Consider the following 23,215-nt stretch of genomic DNA (forward strand, 5'->3'; position numbering starts at 1 on the left):
AATTAGACCAACTGCTTTGAAAATTTATCAAATCCCTGTATATTGCTAGTCTTGGCTTTTGTGATTTTTCTTGTAGCTTTAAGTATTGTTACTAATTTGTACTTAAGATAAACAGAATTTCTGACAGCATGTCCTAGGGTGGCTGTATCTGTGTTCTAGAAGAGATTTTTATTTTATTTTATTTTTTAATTCTGAGTTCTTGTGTAAGCGCTTCAATTTGGGACAATGCTTTGCAGAGATGCTAACATGCAAGTCAACACCCCAGATAGCTGCTGGCAGAGAGCCACTCACTGCCTGCTGTAAGAAAACCCTTCCTGGAGAAGCGTCTTATTCCAGCCTAACCTCTTGGTTACTTTCCCCAAAAGCTGCACCTAACAGATGTATTCTTTATCTGTATCTGGTAGAGATTCTGTCCAACAGGCCCATAGGACCTGTCCGTCTCTTACTCCGGGACTCATGACCCCATCACACAGCGCTTATCATTTTTTTTTAATCAGAAATCAGGGGTGTTGAACATACAAGTTAAAATAATACTAAAATGTCTTTTGGGTTTTTTCAGCAGTAAATTTGGACATAATTCCTTTGCTATATACTAATAGTTCCGGTCCTTCCTAAAGCAAATCAATCCAGAATAATTACAACCTTTCCTGAATTTTCTATCAGTATTTTGACAAGTCTTGAGATCTCTCTATTCCTCCTCATTTTTTCCAGTTTATTAGGCCAAAGAAATTTCTTTTCATATTCTACTGACAGTGGTATTTTCCCGTTATTGCCGATACAGCATTAGACCAGTGTTTCTCAACTACTGTCTGAGCAACATTGGTGATATGCAAGACATGATAAAGTAGTCAGCAAAATGTCTGAAAACCATCTGAGAAAAACACACATACACATTCCCCTACACATCAAGGATCAAATAAACAGAATGGGGAAAAATGAAAGTAAGCACTGTAAAAGAGGGTTCAGGTTTTTTTTTTTTTCTTCGACTTGAAGAGGCAGAGTTTTGTTAGCTAATGCAGTGTTTTTCAAAGTTGTCACACGGGGACTATTTTCCCATCTCCCTTCTCTTCAACAGAATGTCTTAAGTCAAAGCTCTGAAATATTTCTTAGTTCTTCAAAGAGTTCATTATAGCCTTGATCTCATCCCAGAGCGCCCTCTCTCTCTTGAAAAAGATGAGTTTTACTGTGCAGTAGATAGATAGATTCTATACAACACAAGCAGAGCACTTTAAACCACCACCCTTATTTCAGAGGCCTATATGATATATGACAATTTCGTTCCCTTATACCTTGCCTTAGAGAAAAGGAAAGAAATCAAAGTTAACGTAGAAACTTGTAAGAAAGTCAGTGTGGAGACCCATCAGAGATATTTAAATAATACATTCTAAAGAGGCCATACTTGGTGTTGGCTGGAGTTTCCTTCATTGCAGTTTTGCTCAGAGACTGAAAGGGAAGCTCATATTTCTTGATTACTTTTGTTTCTTTATACAGTTCCCCAAATCATCTGTATACTCAAGTACACTTTCTCAAAAAAAAAAAAATTAAAAAAAAAAATCATGCAAGTCAGCTTCCAAGGCCATGACTCAGAAGTTGCAAATAGCTTATCCGTAGGTGACTAATTGAATGCACTGTGTTCTCCCTCCTTTTTTAACACATTAAAAATATTTATCTGCTTGGATAAAAAGCTGCTAGAGCCCATTTCCTGGAAGTGACTACCTCAGAAGTTGCCTGATTCTCATCAGTGTGCAGAGTCCTTTGCAAATACTTGTCTATTTATTCTCAAACTTTATGATGCAGAGGAATATATTTTCATTTTCAAGGGAAGGAAAAGGACTTGCTCAAGGTCACACCGGACTTTGTCAGCAATGCCACAAACATAGCCGGTCTCCCACATTTAAAGATACCACCACTTTTTCCTCTATAAGCACATCACAATTTCTTCTAATTACAGGCCAATGGCAAAACTTGCTATGTATCTGTCTTAGAAAGTTTAACAAGGTACACTAAAATAACATGAGTACCAGAGGGCTTTGCACTCATAATGGACGGAGAAAAGAAAGTATAATGCAACTGCTGTTTTAAAAAAGAAAAAGTCTTTGAGCTTTTCTCAGCTTCACAATGTGCTACCTATCACACAAAGAGAAGGAATGTATAATGTATCTTTGTATGTCTTCTGTCACAGCTAACAGCTACACCTCCAGTAAATACCGTACATGGCATTAAAATGACACTATGGCAAAATACTGGCACTCTAACCAATGGGAATTAACCACTATCAGATTCTCCTCCATTCTAATATCACAGCCTGCAGTGATTCTTTTAGAAAAATATTCCCCTTAACTTGCATTCTCTTTGTCCCCTTCACTTGCATTCTCTTTGTCTAGAAAAATTCAGCCAGTGGACCATGCAGCCCCGTATGTTTCAGACAGTTAGCTTGCCTATAGTGAGATCAGCCTCACAGAAAACACGCAAAATGAACTGCTCTTCTGACAGCAAGTATGCAGCATGTATATAAATCTAATGATCACTTTGGTATGAAACAAGCTTTCAATGTCTGTGGGATTTATTATTAAAATCTCACCAAATCATGCACCACTTAGAGAAACACAAATGCCACTAATTTTCATTTTTAAAGCAAGAATCAAATTTTACAGCTTTTTCCTTGATAAAAGGTGCATATTGGCTGTTCGCTTTATATGTTCACTAGCAAACAATACTCTACCTTGAAATCTTAAGAAGAGTTCTCTCAGTCATAGTTTACAAGCTAAGTCCTTGGGAATGCCCCAGTACTGTTTTGCCTTGAAAACTACCGCAACTACCTGCAGAGCAAAAATCTCTAAAAGCCAAACACAAAAAGGAAAAATGCCATTGGCTTAGCTTTTATTATGTTCCTGTCTCTATCAGGAACTCAGAAATACTTATCTTTTGGAAACGCCTGCCCCTTTCAGTCATATTTCTGGAGCTGAGAGTGCCTCTCTGCACTGCTGATGCCTACTCTGCCCAGTGGGGCATGAAGACAGAGAGCCCAGAAGAAATAATCTGAAACTGAAGAAAATGCTACTTCCGTTCTCTACCTTGTGCAATCAATGCACAATGTGACATCATCACATCTGTACCTATTTTATATCCAGCAAAATCCTTCCCTGCTTGTACAAGTGAAAAAGTAGTAGTTTGCTTTGCTGCAAACACTATGTTCATGCCAAAACATCGGGGGGGATGTAGTAAACCTTCAGATTCGCCAGTAAATGCCATGGGAATAAGCACCAAGACTTTCACGTCGGCATGGACTGGTTTCGTGCACACAGTGGCCCAGGTTGCTAAGGAGACAGGCTGTCACCTTTTGTATAAGTTGTAATTTCATCATGACTTCATGCCCAGCTGTACTGCCATAGGGTGGAAAGCACCTAAACACAACACAGAGAAACAGACAACGTGATGGTATTTGTCAACACTAATTGCGCTGAGAGTCACACCGGGACAGGGTGAGGTAGGGGGGAATTCACTGGCCTGACAAAGACAGCACATCATAAACATATCAGTCACAGCAGCTGGAGGGAATTTCGAGAAGCCGGAGATTAGGCATTCTGTGTGATTTATCACTTCAACAGAAACACAAAACTTCACGGAGATACACAAACTGATTCATACCCTGACAAGAAGACTTTATATTCAAGGATATAATTCTACTTGTTCTGAAATCAATGCAAAGATTTCTTTGACTTCAGCAAGCCCATAAGCAGATCACAGGTGGATTTAAAAGAGGGAAAACAGATAATACAGAGAACTAGCTGTTATTTGTACAGTGGTTGTACTGACTTGTGGGCAGAGAGGAAGCTATACATATGTTTAGCTGAAGCAAAATACATGAAACGCTTTTAAGTTTACCCAGAATACAAAGTATAGCTGCAAGCAAACACAATACCGATAATAGCAGTCCAGATGTGCTACCTGGAGACGATTGTTACGCAATTAGCACTGGTGACCCACCCACAGAAACGAGAAACGAGTTAAAAAGGTTGATGGTCCTGAAGAAAGGCGGTGCTGTACTCAGCTGACGCTGACGTAGCTAACTAAGCAGCTTATGAGGTGTGTGAGCACAATGCTGAAAAGCATTGCGTATGTAAAATGAACGTGGCACAAAATTGTTACCCTTGCTGCAAGGGGAACAAAAGCGCTAACTATGCAAGTCAAATGAAATAAACCAACTGAACTTCTGTGCTCCACCTGACACTATGTAACCCAACTTAAATTGTTTACATAGGAAATATAATATTAAATATTCTTCTAAGTTCTACGCACTGAAAAAAGTCTTTCATCATAACATTTAGCAGCACTGGGGGTACTGAATTATCCAGACCAAAGAGACACCTATCTATCTCTACCCCTCCCTCACTTCCTCTTTCCCTCCCTGCCCTCAAGCACATTCACGTAACAAGAGCAAATTTTTGATTGAAATTGGATCCATAGTCCCCCATTTTTGTATTTGGATTCCAGTTCCTTATTTATTATCATCATATACATTTTTCTATGGTGTATCAGAAAATTATTACATTATGAGAAATGTTACCAAAATAAAATTTAATGAATATTTAAAATAATTTTTATGAGTAATTATCACAATTAATGTCGATTCATTGAAAATTAATGTTGTCAAGTGGTCAATTGTGTTTTAACAGCTGCAAGTAATGCATTTTTATTTTTAACTCACCCACGTGAAATATTCCTGAGACTATTAGACTGCTCTGGCAGCAGGCTACGTTTGTGGGGAAACATAATACCTTTTATTAGACCAAATGATACAGTGAGGAGAAACAGATAAGCTTTCAAGCACACAAATCTATTTTGCTTTATACCACAGGACCATGATGCTTCAACACTACTAATACTAATGTAATTGACACATTCTGTTTCTGACCCACAGATTTACTCCTGAGCAGTAAGGATATACACTACACAGCTGACAAAGATTTGTAAATGGTGTATCACAAAGAAACTGAAAACTCAGAGACAACACCAGCCTCATAATTAAATACACTTCACGTAGGGATCTCAGAGCAGGGCAGTGCGGTACTGAAATGATGTTCTCTACTGTTTTCAGTTTTTTGTTTTGGTTTGCTTTTTAGATCTTTAAACACCCTACATGAAATTTTTACAACCCCTCCATAGCTGCTGTTTAGGTTAGAACAAAACAAACACCTGCAACCCCTCCGTAAGATTATGGCCATGTTATCAAGGTTACTGGCAAGGTTCCCTCCAGCCGCTACATCCTTTTCAACCCCCTCCTGCCGTACTAGCCCGGGAGGAGGTCAGCTCTCCTGGAGGCAAAGGAGGAGGTGATGCATTCTGCCAGACGCAGGGAGAGCTGGCTGGTGGTGTCCTGCTGCACTCTCTGCCTCTCTTGTGTGCCGTGTCCTTTAAAGAAGCTTCTGTATTCCAATTCAGCTTTATGAATTTCACTGCTTGCCTTCTGGACTTTAAGCAACTTCAGCGTAACTCCTTACTACTGTAGCTTGCTAAAGTTTGGGTTTGAGAGCCACAGAAAATTAAGAAAGTGGGGAGAAAAAAAAAAACACAACAGGGCAGAAATGGCGATTTCTTTTATTTCTTTATTCAATCCCTAAAGATCTGTGTTCCCAAAAAGACAACTTTTTTTAAATCATGCCAGTAACTCTCAGAAGGTGGCATCTCAGAGTCACAGGCATTTTAGTCATATGCAGACATTTAGAGAGCCAATTCTATTCCACGTTCTAAGTCCTTAATCAAGTCACTTCACTTCTATGTCCCTCAGTTCTTCCACACAGTCTTGCCCTATCTATTTAGAGCAATGGTTCGCACTCTTCCCCCACCACCTCTCCACGCCTACACTGCCATAGTTTCTCTCCGGCATGCCCATACCTATTTACCACATGTACCACAGGACCGCACTCAAACCCAGGGCTGCATTTCAAGAGGACAGCTAATATTCCCTGTAAATCATTTCTAACACACCACGGTGTCCCACTACTTGAACCTCCTGAAAGCAGGGATGTCATTTCAAAATGTACGCCAAGTAGACAAGTCCTTTACACCCTAGGCTTAATATAATGTCGTAAATATAGTCGCAAGCAATTGTTCAAATCACAACGTAACAAAAATCTGTTATGAATGATTTAATGCTACCATTCTTTATCTTCACCATTTATCGCATTTATTCTTTTTACTTACTAAATGTGTGAGATTTTCAAGTATTTCACTATTAATTAATCATGGTGCCATATAAATAGGAATTCTGTAAAAGAATTCTCTCTATTCTCTTCTATGTAGTTTCTTCCTAAGGACAATCAGTTATTTTTTGTAAATTACGTTTTCCTTATTATCTCACTTACTGTAAATCACGAGGTAAAAAGAAAACTGTAGTAAGAGCTAATTCAGCAATCTATCTTATCATTAGCTGTAAGAGAATAGTTATTACACCTTCATGGAAGATGTTCCAAGGAAATATTTTCAAAATTTTCCTTATTAGAGAAGGTACACAGTTCCTTATGTTTCTTTATCACAAAATACGCATACTATTTCACTGTACAACTGTTTTTAAATGGCTTTCAGGCAGAAAAATAAGTGTATATACATTCTCGAAATCTATATCCTATTTATACTAAGCGGTGGATTCCTACAGTTCATTACAGATCAGCATTTACAAAATTCCATGCTTCGATGGCATTTAAAAGCGTAGTGAAAATGTGCATATCAGAAGAGCTAATTTTAGCTAATAAGGATTAAAGTGAAGAGACCTGGAGCTATTAACAGGATGCTGACCTTGAGTCCCATGATGTAAGGAAAGCGCTGGCAAATAAGTTAGGTTGAAGTGTGACAAAATGAGAATATACTCAATAGTTTCAGGGGAACGTATTCCTGTACCTGTTCAGAGTTAATTAAAAACATAAGCCCAGGTTAGTGACAGGGTTATATTTTCTACGCTGTTTCTCCAACTCAGTATTTAACTATATATGAAATGTATTTAGTATTAAATGTATTTTTTTGTAACTTTTTCACATCTCCTACAACAGAGAGGTAAATAAGAGAAATCTACCAAAAGGAAGATTATTTTTTTTTTACCAAATTCTAAGTCCTGAATACAGCTCTTACTGTAATGAATATTGACTTTAGTGGAAAGCTGCTGTGAATCTTTGCAAAACTAGATTTTTCCCTTTATACATTTTTTCAACTACATTAATGCAAATTACTTTTTTGGACACATTTTTTACCAGTTTGGTTGATTTTTCTTTAGATTACGCAGAGACGCAGCTTTGTACTGAAGCAAAGCAAATATTATCCATTGTTTCAGGATTAGACTTATTGCACACACATATGATCAGATTTAAAGTTTAAAAAAATATAAAGGAACATTGGAAAAACACAGACAATTTAAACTAGTCACCTATTGTTCTAACACTGCAGAAATTTATTCTGATGCTCAGATGTACTGAATTTTATCCCAGGAAGTATGCCTTGATTCAGCAGGGGGAAGGAAAACAATCTATTGTCTCTGGGGCAGTCTTACTGATGATCACTTCATCTCGGCAGGATGGTAACAAATATCCAAAATACAGAGTTGACACAGCTTTAAATAATACTGTGACTTCCAAAATACCTCTGAAATCAATAGCAAAACAGAGCCAAGTTTTTACGTCTGGTTAACTCATTATTATAGAACTTTCATGATACCTTTACCAATGTTGCAGGCTTTCCTACTGTCATGTGTCATATTTCAACACATAATCCTTCAAAGGATCCACTATGTTTTAATTACGTTCCTTTTAAAGCAAAAGTATGCATGCAACATTGTCATTTTATAGCACTTACTAGTAAAATATAACTGCATATTCCCTGTGGTTTTAAATTACCTTCAGCACCTCTCCAGCTCTTTCTGACTTCAAGTATCTTTTTCTTTTTCTATTTCTGTTCTTAAAACTAGATTTGGGACAAAGAAAACATGTACACATTCTAACTGAGTTTGTTTCAAGAGTCAAGTTTCCAGCTAGATCATGATAATATGATTATATTTAGGAAAAAGGAAAACTGTAATTCTATTTCAACTAGATTTTCTTCAGTTCTCACTGGAGGTTGAAAACGAGACATGTTAAGGTTTAGAACTAGAAATGTAAAGACAGCTCAGTTCAAAAGTTTCAAATCTGATTTCTCCTGCTAGCATTCAACACAATTTATTTCAGCATGATAGAAGCAGATTTTAGGTAACTGAAGAGTTTGGCAACAGGCAGCTTTAAACATCCACCATACTTAAACTATCCTGCCTTATTTATCTTTTTTTTGGCATGCCTGTATTCAGTGTTCCAGTTTCTGCATGTCTATGTTTTTAAGTGTGAGACAATAATAACTAGGTTAAACAGCAATGATTGATTTTCAGTGAGTCTGCTTTGAAGCTGCTCACAAACTGACTTGTCCTTGCCAAGTTCTTCTGTTGCTTCCACACAGCCCTGTATTTTCATTTTTCAGCAAAATTTCTGTTAATCACATACTCTGCTCAAAACAAATGCTCAGGGGCAAAGCTTATTTGTCCTGTTGCTGCTTAACAAGCCTCACAGTTATGAGAAAAAAAGAGCCCTCTAAGATGTTTGAGTTAAAACTGTTAAGCTGCTGCTTTTCGTGCTGACCAGTAAGAACACTGAGCTGAACAAAACACCTTATGCCACCCTCAGTCACTGCTATTTTCCTACGAGCTTTTGCTATTGCAAGTACCATGTCATATAATCCCTTTGATACATTTTGCAAACTTCATTTTAAAACACGATGGTTTTCCTCATTATACAGACTGTTCCTGACCCAGGCTGATCTAGTGATTCTAGTTTCCAGTATATTTGTCTCCTGCTTATATCCAGTTGGTCCTATCTGTCAGCTTGAATAATCTTGCATCGTTCTTCTCCAGGTTTTATTTTCTTGGGGTTTACCCTGGAAAATATTCCCCGTCAGCTTCATTTCACAAGATTCATGTCTCTGAAACACTCCTGTAGTCTCTTCCTCCAAGGCAAGCTTTTTCATCTCCCCTTTCCACTTCCCCTTCAGAATAAATCCATCTTTCTCACCCTAAGATAAGATGAGGTCCCATGATTGCCTTACACATTGACTGAGGCTCCTATGTTTCACATACAGATAGTAAAAGTCCAATTTAAAAAAAAAAAAAAATTCCTAGTCTTCATGCTTTCTATTTCTCCAATTAGTAATCTTTCCTTCCTGTCCAGTTATTTTATGGTATTTTGGGGTTTGACACAAATTCTATCCTATGTCAAAACCTTTAGGCAGCAAGATTTTTGCAACTGTTGTTTGTCTAGTTTTTACCGATCTCACCAGTCTCATCTAAAAAACACTGTTCCTAAAAAGTTGTTACCCAAGCAGAGTTTTTCAGCCTATTGCAGTCCTATTCTTTCATCTTTCACATAAAAATTTGGCCGCACATTTTAAAAATACTAAAAAGATCTCCCCAGAAGTAAGGTAAATTGCACCTCGCACATCAGTTGAAATATGTCATTCATATGAATACAAAAAAAGCAACTGTAGTGACTTGAGCACGAGTGTTATGCAACTTGTCATTTAAAAGCCATTTCAACAACAGCATAATGGGTATCTGAGCATCTTACAGCTGTTTTGCAGATTGGTACATCTATGAAGCCTGATCAGCATGGCTCACACAGGCATGCAAAAGTGATATGAGTTACTATGCTTATGGTACTGGCTTGGTTATTTTGACAAATCTTTTCAAAACAGGAAGCATTCGAAGCTACTTCTGTTCCTGTTTTGATGTGCCATGTACATAGCATACCTTGGTTACATGTGTGTTGTATTTTCAGGTCAAATTTTTTCAGATCAAAATATCTGCTTATTTCTTTGGCTTTTTACCTCCAGAACGAATATTTTCAATGAGGATGGGAAAATAAATTTGGTACGATTACTGCCTTTGATGGCAATTATTCAAGCAAAACAGTACCATAAAAATAACTTCTAATAACCTGAGTTCAATAAAATATTTCATAATACATCCATTATTGCCTAGAGGAGTATTTTAAAGGTTTCAGAATGTCTTCAACCAAGGTGATTCCACAAATAATGCTTGCACAGTGGTTTCTAACGTATCTTGTGTCTCCTTTGTGACGTAAACTGGTTGTTATGGAGATGGTAAAATATCAACTATTCTTTGTGAGACTGTGCAAGATCAATTTTGGATCCGTTACAGCAGCTTCTTTTCTCTGCTCAGCTATAAACAGCTTTCCATAGCAACAGAAATAGATGTATAAAAGTATAAAGTGTTTTAAAACAAATGTTTGTGTGATACTTTTAACTGTTTGACATACAGAAATAGATCTGTGTGCATTTGTAAGATGCAAATTCCATCTCATATTCCCCAAATTTCAACAGAAATAAGGCTACTACTGTTATTAAGGTTTAACAACTTACAAATAAATAGACCATTCCCTTTTCATTCCTTATTTTTTAATTTCATAATCTATACCTTACAAAAGTATTTTTCGCTTCTTAAAGTGGGGAGGGTAAAGCTTAACATCTTTCACCCCAATTAGGGAAATTACATGAGGGACTTCTGTTCAATAGTGTATTAAAACTTCCTTGAGCTTCATGAAATAGAAGAAAAGGGATTATGTCTGGGCAGTAGTATGCAAAAATATGGTCTAAGATACTTGGCTAGGCCACCAGTAGATTATTTGTCTCCTTTTTTAATCTATGCTAGTCCATGTGTCTAACTATGTAGGTCCCCAATCAGTGATTAAGGGTAAAGAACACACAGCTGAGTCAGGGTTTTGCAGAATCCTGTAGCAAGACAGGAATGTGGAAATTCCTCCTTCTTCTCCTAATCTGTATTAGAGGCACAGACAAGCACACTAAAACATACATTATTTGATGGGAAAGTCATGACCCTCAATTATTTGCAGATTACCTGTACTTTTATGGAAACATTACAGAGAAGAAAATAATGAAGATTATTAGAAATCTATTTTGTATATATTCTAGTAGTACATTCATTTTACTGAACAGGGGCCTAGATGTAAAGCAGAAACCCAGCCACAGGGGAGGAAAGAGAAGATACTCTTTTCTCCTACTACGTGGAAGCGGCAACAAAGTGTGCGTTGCAACAGAGACAAGCCAGATAGGAATGTTTGCCTACCTCAGGTGCCATCCAAAAGGGTGTTCCCACTGAGGTGTTTCTACGCAGCCGCGTGCTGGTGAGCTGGGCTGAAACACCTGCAATAAAACAGATCCAAAAAACTTGGCTTCAAATTTTCTGTGATCTCCGTTTTTTTCAAGTATCTGGAAAACATCCCCCAAGCCTAGGAGTACAGCTGCAGAATGCCTGGCCAAAGTAGGTGCGGCATTTGTACCAAACTCTTTGATTAATTTCAGCTTGCTGTTTTCTTTCAGAATTGCTGAGAGATATTTTTGTGAATGACACTCCATTTGAAGCACTTTCATTCAAACTCAAAAATTCAATTGGCACCTAAATATCACAGACTACTTTCTGCCATGTTCATGAGTATAAACAGAAACTATTCAAATTACATCTTGACTTTAAAACTGTCTCTGAAATTTACTCCCTGAAGACTGCTGGCAGGAAACTTGTTCACTAGAGTATTGCAGAGGCTTCTGCTCAACAAAACATTTATGCACTTGCTTAAACTTTCCCTACTAGAGCAAAATCAGACAACGTTAACAAATCAGAATGAACTTTCACAGCAAATCTTCTTCTGTGCTCTGGTCAACATATAATTGAATTGTAGAGTTCAGGAGCATTCCAATAAGCTGACACAAACCCAACATTGACTTAATAAATATTTCACCTTAACATGGTTTAAAAACAAACAAAAAACACTGTGGTCTGCTCCTGTGGCATTACCCAGAAACAAAACAGGCAGAAACACATATAATATACATCTCTTGATATTAGTAAGTAAGAAATTGGGGCTCATAACGCATAAGTTAAGTAATTGGATTGCTGGCTCCAAGCTTCAATTCTGTATTTATTTTTCATTTTTCAATGTGATTGCAAGCCTTCAGTGATTTCCGCAGTACTGCTGTGAAGCAGTTGCTGCCTAGGACCTACAACAAGCCTCTGAGCATTTAACCCTGATCTCTCTCGAGCTAGCTTAATTTGTAGCTATTACCTATGGACACTCCAAAACAGTGCAGAATACCAAAGGGCTGAGACAGCAGTAGAGAGTGAGTGAGCATGAGCATAAATGAATGATAAGTTGCAGACATTTTGGGTTGACTTACACTGTGACCAACATTTATTCAAATATATCATGTTGCTGAGAGCAACTGAGGGAAGAAATGTGTGTTACATTGAAAGAACAAGTTGTAAAGTCATGCAATAAGAGCAAAAAAAAAAAGGCCTCAATTAAGGATATCTGAGTAACCCTTTTTGTGACATAATATGCATATGTACAGCCTTGATTATGAAGTTGGTTTTTTCCTTCAAGATTCTGTCTCATTCTGTATAGAATGGATAGTCATTTAATATTTTTTTATCCCCATTGATTTGAGTTCTAGTTGCTTATTTAGTATATCCAATCCTATACTAAATTTTAAATTATTATCTTGTTTTCCTTTTGACGTGTTTCCTTCTCTCCTCATCAAACAATAAATCTCTCTTAACATTCCTGCAAAATGGGAGAGGAGTATTAGTTCCAAGGATTAACCTAAAAATATCCAAAGCATCCACTGTTTTGGAGTAGTTAATCTGAGATCTTTCAGTTTTCAGGCACTCCACATGCCTTGAGTAGAGCTGTAACAGCTCTCAGCTGCAGTTCAAGAACACTTAGCTCTTCGGCAAAGGACAAGATGTTTCAAACTGGCTATCGGGAAAATGAGGAAGAGAGGTCACTTCTAAAAAGTTTGACGCAAGTCACCTGCCAACATCACAGAGAAACACTGGCAGAAGCAAGAATAGTCTCCAATTTGATGCCATTCAACAGTCTGAACTGCGAGTCCCTTCTCTTCCTGAACTCCTTGCATTTTTCACTACATGTCTTCCACTTTCTGCAGCAAATGAGAGAAGCAGTTCTACAAACAATATCACCTGTGACTCAGTCCTAATTTGTTCCCAGATCCCTTCTGTGAGTACGGCAGTGGGCTAGAGAGGAAAACCAGCAACTTAATGAAAGCTTGATGCCTAGTGTTTCTTTAGTCAGGAAGCACACAGATATGTGGGCATTTCTTGCCATTTCCTGACTGTTAAGTGTTAACACTCAAGATTTAACTCACGTCTTTTTCTGAGGTAGTCATTTTTGGTGTAATTTTCTAGTACTACTGTTGTCACAAAAAGTAGAAAAAAACGCCTAAAACAGAGGCGACAGACACATGGGACACCAGAAAGGTTGGGATTCTCAGCTTCCTTGAATGTGCCACTTGGAGTTTCTGCACATTGAAAGTCATTGCAGCCTCCGAAGGCCAGAGCTCCAAACTGAGATTCCACTGCAGCTAAGGCCCTTGATACATCTGATAAAAACGTTTTGCTTTGGGGAGAAAAGCCAACTTTTCCCAGAACAGGATAGTTACAAACAAAGATCATACTGCCAAGATTTCCCCAAATGAGAAGGGATCTTCTTCCCTTGTACTAGGTCAGGGACTCACTCCAAGTTTTTCTTCAGGCCATATGTTTCTCCCAGCACTATTTTAATTGTCGCCTTTACCATTCAACACAATGAATTTCTGTCCCTAGAAGATACTATAGAGTCTCCTGTTTCCCAACTTATTTTAGCGTCTTCAATAGATTTTTGTGTTAAATTTATAATACCATGACAACATCAGCATTAATTTTTTTCTACTGCATAAATTTAATATTTTTGGATTTTTTTAAAAAAAATATTACTATCTGCTGGACTTTTTGGCACACCATTTTATACTACTCTCATTTTGTGAACATTTGTCTTTACCTTCATGCACTGCTAAGCAAATATCTGTTATTCACACAATACTATTCTCAATAATGACTACCTTATACATTATATGGTTTCATTAATAAACCATATTACTAATAACCTGGTTTTGACACCTTTAATAAAATTGTCCATTCCATTGCATATATATCTGAGGGACTACAGCATTTCCTTATTTTTCTAAGCGCACATTTAAAGGGAAAAAAATTTGCTGAATTGTGTTAAATTCTATTGCCATGTTCCTTTCTATCTACCTATCTGTCTCTCTGCCTCTCTCTCGTGTTTCTCATGATGTTTCCAGACTGGCAATGCTCAAATCTAACAGCAATAATCACAAATTAAATGGATGTTGGGTTTTGGACCCAAGGGACCATTTTACCTTCTGCTCAGAGGGAAAAAATATGCTTAGGGCTAGCAAAAGCCATTTCAGAGAGAAGAATGTTTCCTTTTCATATGCAAAAGATAGAACATCTGAATTTAAATTAGGAGGACAACTGCCCTGAAACTGACATTCCTTGTGAAATGCAAAAGAGCATTGTAAATAAAAAAGTACCTTCAGAATTATTTTTAATTATTAAATTATGATTAAGCTTTTAAGTTGAAAGTCTTGTACTGTTTTTGTTAGAATTGTTATTCTTGCTGTATCAGGTTCCTTCTCCATTTTTGCTTCTTAAAATAATTCTGAGTATCCTTCTGAAAAAGTCTCTCGCTATGGCATTCTGCCTTCCCAGGGGAAAGTAAACAGATGCCTTTGGCGAAACTGTATGTATCAGGAAAACAAATGGGAAGTTGTCATTACCAAAGTCAACGAGCTTGACTCCACCTTCTGTTGTCAGGAGAATGTTGTTCCCTTTCACATCACGATGAATGATCCGGTTATTGTGTAAATGCTGAAGGCCCTATATACCAGCAGTAACAAAAATAAGTTTACTCCCTTATTTAAAAACAATTACCCTAATATTAGGGAATGTAATGAAGACAATCTGCACATACTTTATAGAAACATCTGTCCACCGGATTACATGCTTGATACAACCCCTGCTGCTATAACACCCCACATAATATTGTCAACATTACCATACTTTATAACTGGAAAATGTATGTATGAGATGAGTAAATTGCACCCTCTGCTGTCATTACAAGCCCAATGAACATCCTTACCAAGAGAGCACCATATAAGATGTATGAGATTATAGCTTCATCCAGCCGTTGGCCACACTTCAGCAGGCCTTTGACAAGCTCTGTGACAGAACCTCCATTGCACAGCTGTGAAGGGGAGAGTTGCAAGAGGGGAAAAAAGCAAGACAAGCCTTCAGTTACTCAATATACTTGTTTAGGCTTTGAACACCTACCGTGCAAAACTGCACTACAACATAAGTCCGGGAACAACTACATTTTTACCTTGCAATTATTTATGTTGTCATCCTACCTTAGAACATATTTTATCAGCAATGCTAATAATAAATCACAGCAGCCTGGGTGGGGGCAGGGAAGTGAAAGTTGAAGTACAAAGTGTAATTTATAAAATGTAACTAAAAATCAAAATATTATGAACAGGACTGCATTTTGTTGTTAAAAGAGGATTTACAAGTCCAATTCACATTATTTGAGTATTTTCACAACAAGTGCATTGTCTTTTTGAAAACTGCTTTTGTGCAAAGAAAAGGCCAGACAGAAAAGATTGATGCTCTTGATAACTGGGAGGCAACAAATTACAGTCATTTTAAACTTTCACTCCGTCAATGCTCCTGCTGGCAGGCAATATAAAGTGGACAGAAGCCACATCTCTATACTCAGATTTGATGGCATGTGCTGCCAACGACTGAGATGAAACATTCTGATCCAGAAAAGCAGCTTCTTGCAAGCATTTCCCATTAAAGGGCTGCCATGCATCAAAAGAGGAGGAGAAGTAGTAAAATCAGAATCTTTGTAAATGTTTTCACCCACAGCATTAGTTTACTGTCCATGTCCTTCTAAGCAGCTATTCCCCTCTTTCCTTTTCTTACTTAAATATTCACAATTCTTCAACCAAAAAAAGATGGGAGAATTGATTGCCTTTCTTTCGTTGAATTTTCTCCTCTAGATCTGTTTTTGTAGCCAGTACCCTTACCAACGTTTCTGCCACACAGAAATCACATGCATTTCAACACAAGTTCATTTTACATTATCAGTATTAAGTTTCAAATACTACAGCATAAATCAGGAGACTGGTATGAAAACAGAATATCTACAAATTCTTAAGTTTTGCATCTCAAACAACTTCTACCGATTGTGTATCAGTTCAGTCACTAAATTCTGTGATATGTCGCTATTTTCCTTCATTAATTACTAACTTCCCCTTGCATAAAAAAAATTCACTAGACTGAAAGTTTTTGTTCATGGAAAGGACTAGATCACATGATAAGACATCCTTTATGTAAATAAATTCCTGAGCAAAATTTCACCAATGAAAACACTGATGAGTTTGGCAGGAATTTTACTTTACTTTTTAATTAATTAGTAGGGAATTCTAGATGTACTTTTTTAAAACCAATTGGGTAGGAGCATTCAGTTCAATATCAATCATCAAATGTATTTACAGGAGAATTTCATCATCTCAGGAGAGAAAGTGCATGTTTTTCTTTCCATGCTTAACCATTTGCTGACAAGCCATTAAGTCAAAGATTTTTGTTTATTGCTTTTATTGCACTAAATGTTCTACTGAGACAGGCCATACTAAGCTTATCTCCAGCCTGCAAATAAAATATAGAATAGTATGCCCTCACTTCAAAAAAAACCCCAAGCTGATTGTGACTGAAAAATGATACAGACTGACAGCTGTTTGATAGCACATGTTAAATGAATGACAGACTCTGAAAATAAATATAACCCACAAATGCTTCTGCAGCTGTTAGTGACACTGTTCTTGACAGTCAGCAAAGATCTGGGACAAAATTAATTTGTAAACTTCATTACCACTTTGTACCTAATGGTAATACCTTAAAAGCAGACTGACACACATTTAGATGGAAAAGTAGGGAAGCTTGCTTTACAGTTGTCTGTGCTACACCTATCTGAGAAATAGAAAACGCTTATCTCTAAAATTCATTATGTAGTAAATTGCATCACAATAAAAATATTTAAGGTGTCCACTTTTGCCACCCTTCTTCATCCTAGGCATTTATCAAAGTAAGGTCCTGCTCATAGTGAGTAAACATGGCAAAATTGTGCCTAAAGGAAAAAAAAAAATCCACCTTTTCATTAAAAATTTTAGAAGTCACACATCCAATGAATTCATCAAAGACCAAGGGATCAAAGTCTGAGTACTTTGTATATTCCCTTTTACTGCAAGTGTCATTAATTTATAATATAAAAAGTAACTGCTATACATATATAAATTTGCATGTAAATTCCAAGGCAAGAAATAGTTTGCCTTGTCTGGTAAATTTATCCATATATGGAAAATACAATTTTTTAAATGTCAAATTTCTTTAAAACTTTGGATAACATACACCCAAAACCCACCTGAAATTAACATACTTAATTGATAAGGTCTATACAAACACCTAACGCTCTCAAATTCTACATTCAATTTTGTTACATAGAATGTCACAATTTTGCCTTACAAAATTTTTTTGTATGGATTACCACATGTGATGCATCTGTTGGATATGCTGCATTTGTATTAAAAAAGAAAACACATGGGAAACCCAGCCCAAACTCAATACAAAGCCAGCAGGCATATAGTAAAAAACGACACCAATACAAAAATACTGAAGCTCCTTTTTAAATAGTTACCAAAATTTAAGGTGAAACCCATGTAAAAGTTTTCATTCAAGCTACATAATTCTGCAGTGCATACAAGTTAGATGTATTGTTGGGATTCCAGAACTTAAAGCGGAAATAAAGATTCCCTATTCTGATTCTAATCACCATTCAAGAACAGGGAGTGGAATTTCTAAAGTGATCAGTAATTAAAAAGCGAATGCTAACTTTTACTGGTTTAGTTAGAGAGAAATGTTTGAACTGTCTGTTACTGCTCATCAGTCTGTACAAAGCTCTGTATCCATTAAGCCTAGAAAACATCTCGAACAAATCCTCATCTTGCAACAATCTTTGGCAGTCACTGGACTGGCAACAAGACCACAAAAACAAATTTTTTATTGCGAGAATACTGCCTGCCACTAAATAAGAGTTAATAGAGGGCATTTCTGCTGCTAGGTTTTCAACAACTGTCCTCCATGTTACTACTTCATCACTTTTGCATTTCCCTCAAGTGCTTGAGCTCTCAAAAAGTTTAAAGAAATGTCTTATCTAATGTTTCCTCTCACTTGAAAATACCAAGCTGGTTTTAGGCAAACCATTCTTATCAAAAGGATTTGCTTGCTTTGGAGGCAGAATGTAACAACTTGAACAGAAAAAAAATGCAAGGACACTCCCTATTAAACAAAGTTGGGATTTTATTTTAGTTTTATTTTCAACAGTAGGCTACTACACCTCATCTATCATCAGTCCTTTGATTAATGGCCCCAATCACAGAATCATGAAAGCCTTTGACTCTTCCAGCAATAAAAAACAGAAACCCAACAACATTTGCTAGTTAAGATATAACGTTATCAAAATGTTTTTACCTCAAGTACTAGCCAGAGCTGTCCTCCCACATATTGATCTGCTTTGTAAAACATCCCATAAAATCTAACAACATTAGGATGATTGGGAAGAAACTGCAAAATATTATATTCTGCTTCAATTTCTTCGTCTACATCCTAAATAAAAAACAGAAACACACAGAACATATAAACATTCTAAGTACATACAAAGCAAGAACAAACTCTCATGGATAAAAAGAACCATTTTTTTTAGTTTGTACTTTTAAATGGTTTTACTTCAATGCCGCTGAAACTACTCACACAATGCCATGAGTTTAATCCACAACAAACCATGCCACTTTTGCTATTTTTGCATACAAAAATGTGAAGTCTGTGTAAAGCAAGCAGTTGTTGCTTAAGGATTCCTTCAGTGCATAATATACTTAACCAGAAAAGTCAAAATTCTACTTAACTTTGCTCAGTTGTCTAAATAAGAAATTTACACATGTATTATTTTTTAACCCGTTTTTACATACGCATATTTTTTATTGTGTAAGCTAAATGTAAATACATGAACCTTTGATTCACTCCTTTTTTATGGTCATCTGATGGGACTAAACAGAGAACAATTTCACAAAACCTCAAAGGGGACATTAGTAAAAACAAAGACATGCTTATGAGGAAAAGACATATACCAGAAACAATTAAAGAGAGACAAAACAAAAGCCATGAAATAAGCAAATGTTACTAAATATTCGTTAATGAAAGAATTCTGTGACAATTACAAAATATTTTGCAATATCAGCACACAGGCCACAACTTAGAACAGTACGTAAGCACAGAATCTTTCCTTGTTTTTGCACAGACTGTGACTATTAGAAAATTTAAGCTCTTACATGCATTTTCCTTTTTTTTTTTTTGCATTTTGTTTAAAAAGCATATAATCTTATTTATTACCTTCTTCAGATTTATACAAGAGAAAACCAAGATGAATTTCAGTAGTGGTAGATGACAGAAACATACTTTTTTAGTAAACATTTTAGCCCAACTGTCATGATCAGACTCCAGCTTGATCCAACCTGAGCAGCTGCCAATTAAATCTTCCATTGAAAACTAGGGCCTCGGTTCTCCAGGGAAGCGAGGCATTTAATACCCACTAAAACTGGAGCTGGCACAGAACAACCTCTGAGAATTTGGGCTGTGCTCTTCTTCCATTTTTATCTTAACTATTGCCTTGCAGTAATCCACTTTTGTAAGTAGCGCCTTATAAAAGATAATTATAAAATATCCTAAAGTTCACAGTACTTCTGTGATGGGAAAAGGAATTCTTTTAGGGGGTACACAGAATAAAATACAGCATTTTGTATTTTCCCTGCTATAGCAGGCCCCTAAGAGGAATGCCTCTGTGCCTTCTTTTCATTTGCATGCTCCAAGCACAGATACCTAAATTTGTACCAGAAGAATTACATAGACCTAAAAAAGAAACTAGGCAAATGCTGTCTTAAAATAACATACGAGATGACAAAATTGTAAGTTGCAGCTTTCAGGTGCTGGTACCAAACTCCTCCTGTCAATGCATTCTGCAAAATTGTTCCCTTCAGGACACTTTCAATATCTCACACATTTGATTTACATTTCGACTCTGAGAATTCTTTTAAATTAACAATGAAGTTACAGTTTAATATTTTTTACTTACACTGATAGGATCCAGAATCTTTACTGCTGCCAGGCTCCCATCTTTCTTATTGGCAACCTTATAGACTTTACCGTAAGTGCCTTTCCCAATAGTCTCTATAATTTCCCAGGTATCTGAGGGATCGGCTAATGATTCTAGTCCAATCATACTGGAATTATATTGAAACAATCCATACAATGGCTTCCTGAAAAATAAAGCAGACACACATACAGTGGGAAGCCCAAAGCAACACTGTACTAAAGCAGGTGTCTTATGATAAGGAAATAAAATATTGGCCTAATTTGAGAAGAAATACAGATAGAATCACAAATGAAAACGAGACAGAAAGATAAGATCACTAAATGAAGAAATGGAAAGAAAACACTGGGGAATGCTTCTCTACACTTTGCTGTATGCATTATTTGCTTCAAACATTGTCCTATACACTGCATCATTCTGAACACATTTTTAAAAGTTCTGACAAAGTCTGATCCCTCCCTCTACTGCACGCTTTTTTAATGGAATTTTACACAATTGGTTTAACACAGCTCATGAAATGAGGCCCTATTTCTTGTGCATCAAAAAGCCATGTCATGCTTTTAACATATATTTGTCTAATGGTCCCTGGATAATAGCCAGACAGACATTCAGGAGCTATAAAACATTATCATATCTGATATACCTACAACAGGGCCATGTATAATTAGGTTAATAAAAGTTAAGACTGGGCTGGCTGGTATCATAAAATACAAACCAACTTGATACTAGGCAACAGATACACCACTGGTGTGACGTTTCCATCACTGGAGATGTTTCTCAACAATTGCACTTGTCTCTATCTCTGTATTTCAGTCAGAGTGTGTTATGGTCAGCTACACTGGCTGACTGCATCTCCACTTTCAGATCTGCCGGTCAGGGGATTCGTTTCCCTGTGCACTCCTGAGTGATGTATGGATCACTGCAGCCTAAGCAAAGGGCTCCTTCCCACCCTTGGAATTACACAGATGGCAAGGTCTGGTGATTAGGAAAATGACTATACCATTTTAGGATTTCATTTCAAGCACTGAGAACCCAGATCTTGCCCCTGAACTGGAATTAGAGAAAGGAAAGAGGAAGTTTAAGATGAGATTAACTTAACCTTCTTATATAATTCACCATTAGGAAAGATGACTGGTTTATGGCTTCTCTAAGAAAGAGTATTATTTGCCCATTTGGTGGCTGTCAGTAGGTAGACCGCTTCAGCTATCTGTAGTAGGTAGACCACTTCAGCTATCTGTACACTTAACTAGGAGATGTAAAGTCTGAGATCCACGAACAAACTGAAGGAGAAAAATAAGACAGTGATCTTGACAAAAGCAATTGAAGACAACATCATAGCTGACTGCAAAAGCTCTCAATTTTTGGACATGGATCAACTAGCACTTCAAACATACACTTAAATTTTAAGGTTTGAGTCATTTCTTTCTAAGCACGTCTGATATCTGCAAACCTGCTTGAAGTAATTTTAAAAACCTGCTGTCTTATTTACCTCTTCACTATTTCCAGCATCAGTGACAACTATCTGGCATGAGAAATTTAGTCAGAAAGAAATGTGAGCCTGGCTGGGGAAACTGGTAAGTTAATAAGGAACGAAGCAGCAGCTCTTCAATCTAATTAAAGAAATAATTGTGCTTTCTGTTCATGATAGAGAAGAAAATAACCTGTGTGCAAATTCACATGCGGTGCAGATCTGTATAGCAATACTCAAAATAGAAGCCTGTGTATAAACTCATTTACATGCTTTGTTCCTTTCCAGAAGAAATTTTTTAATTCCTTTAGACCCCAAGACAAAATATTTACATGCTGTTAAAGTAGTTTACCATACAGCAGGCACAAAATATTGCTGTTAACCAAAGTCAGGTTAGAAGTAGTATAACCTTTTTTTAAACACTGTCAGGCACATTTAGAGAAAGCCTCTATTGCCCTCCTTGGTTAAAACTGTATTTGCACCAAAGATGGTGTCAAATAAGATATCAAATTGCTTTGGTCTCTTGACCACAAAAGGTAAAGAAAAGAAGGAAAAAGAAGGAGGAAGAGAAAAGCTAGAGCCAATGTCATGTATCTGCTGTGGGTCAAAAAGGTAAGTTATTAGGACAGTTTCTCACTAAGGGAATACAATGCTGCAAATAAAGAACGGTATTCTGAACACATACAGTTAGCACCTTAACAGAGAAGCAGGTCATGTGAAAGACTTCTCTGAAATCAGTGAACAGACTGTACTACATGCACTCAAGACAGCATTCACAGACATGTAGCTCCTGATAAGCCAACCTTAAAAGCAAGGCTTGCTTGCAGGGTGGGAGGTGGTGGTGAATACAAACGTAAATTGGAACAGTTGCAGCTCAGGTTAAAAAAAAACATATTGAACGTGTCTGACTTCAATGCTTTAGGAGAAATGGTACAGACATCCATGTGCAAAGAAACAAAAGAACAGGCTGCACACAGCTTTGATGCAACCTTACAAAAAAAAAAAAAAAAAAAGGAAAAATGAGACTGATGTTTATTTCACTGTCACTATAACGACTACCCTATCACACAGATCGTCCAGAAAATGATGCATGCCCTTCTTTGTACCAATGTAATATTTATTATGATGCCTCCCTGCAAGCAGCTGTTGTGGATAAACATGTTTCATTGCCTGCTTTTCTTCTGATTAATAAGTAACCACTAAAATGGTATCTCCAAATTTTCAAAATACATTAGCATTTCTTTATACCAGAAGACAATATTCACAAAATAAAGGCTAATACACAATTATTACAGGTGGAGTCCTGGTGGAGGACTGAAGAAAAATTTTAGTGAGTGAGCATTTCCACGCATCGTGATAACAGAGCAGCATTTACAGGTAGCATTACATGGAACCAGATTTGTCAAATATGTGTCATAAACATCTACTTAAACTAACGCAGCCTCCTCTTGAGCTCAAGCAATACATATCTAAAGGAGTCTGCCATCAGTGAAAGTGCCCGCTGCACACAAGTAACCCTTATGAC

The 23,215-nt window shown here is 36.9% G+C and overlaps 1 protein-coding gene across 1 annotated transcript in view; it reads right to left on the minus strand.

Moving 5' to 3' along the window:
* The window catches only part of MYO3B (myosin IIIB), a 181,285-nt gene extending 160,881 nt beyond the window's left edge, over positions 1 to 20,404 (minus strand). The window contains 5 exon segments of the mRNA XM_009894642.1: positions 11,171 to 11,247; positions 14,740 to 14,839; positions 15,102 to 15,206; positions 18,551 to 18,685; positions 20,205 to 20,404. Coding sequence (XP_009892944.1) covers positions 11,171 to 11,247; positions 14,740 to 14,839; positions 15,102 to 15,206; positions 18,551 to 18,685; positions 20,205 to 20,351 — 564 coding nt within the window. The 5' untranslated portion in view covers positions 20,352 to 20,404.
* Positions 20,405 to 23,215: the final 2,811 nt, after the last annotated feature.

This window comes from Charadrius vociferus, unplaced genomic scaffold (genome assembly GCF_000708025.1).
Source record: "Charadrius vociferus isolate BGI_N301 unplaced genomic scaffold, ASM70802v2 scaffold161, whole genome shotgun sequence".
Classification (NCBI taxonomy): Eukaryota; Metazoa; Chordata; class Aves; order Charadriiformes; family Charadriidae; genus Charadrius; species Charadrius vociferus.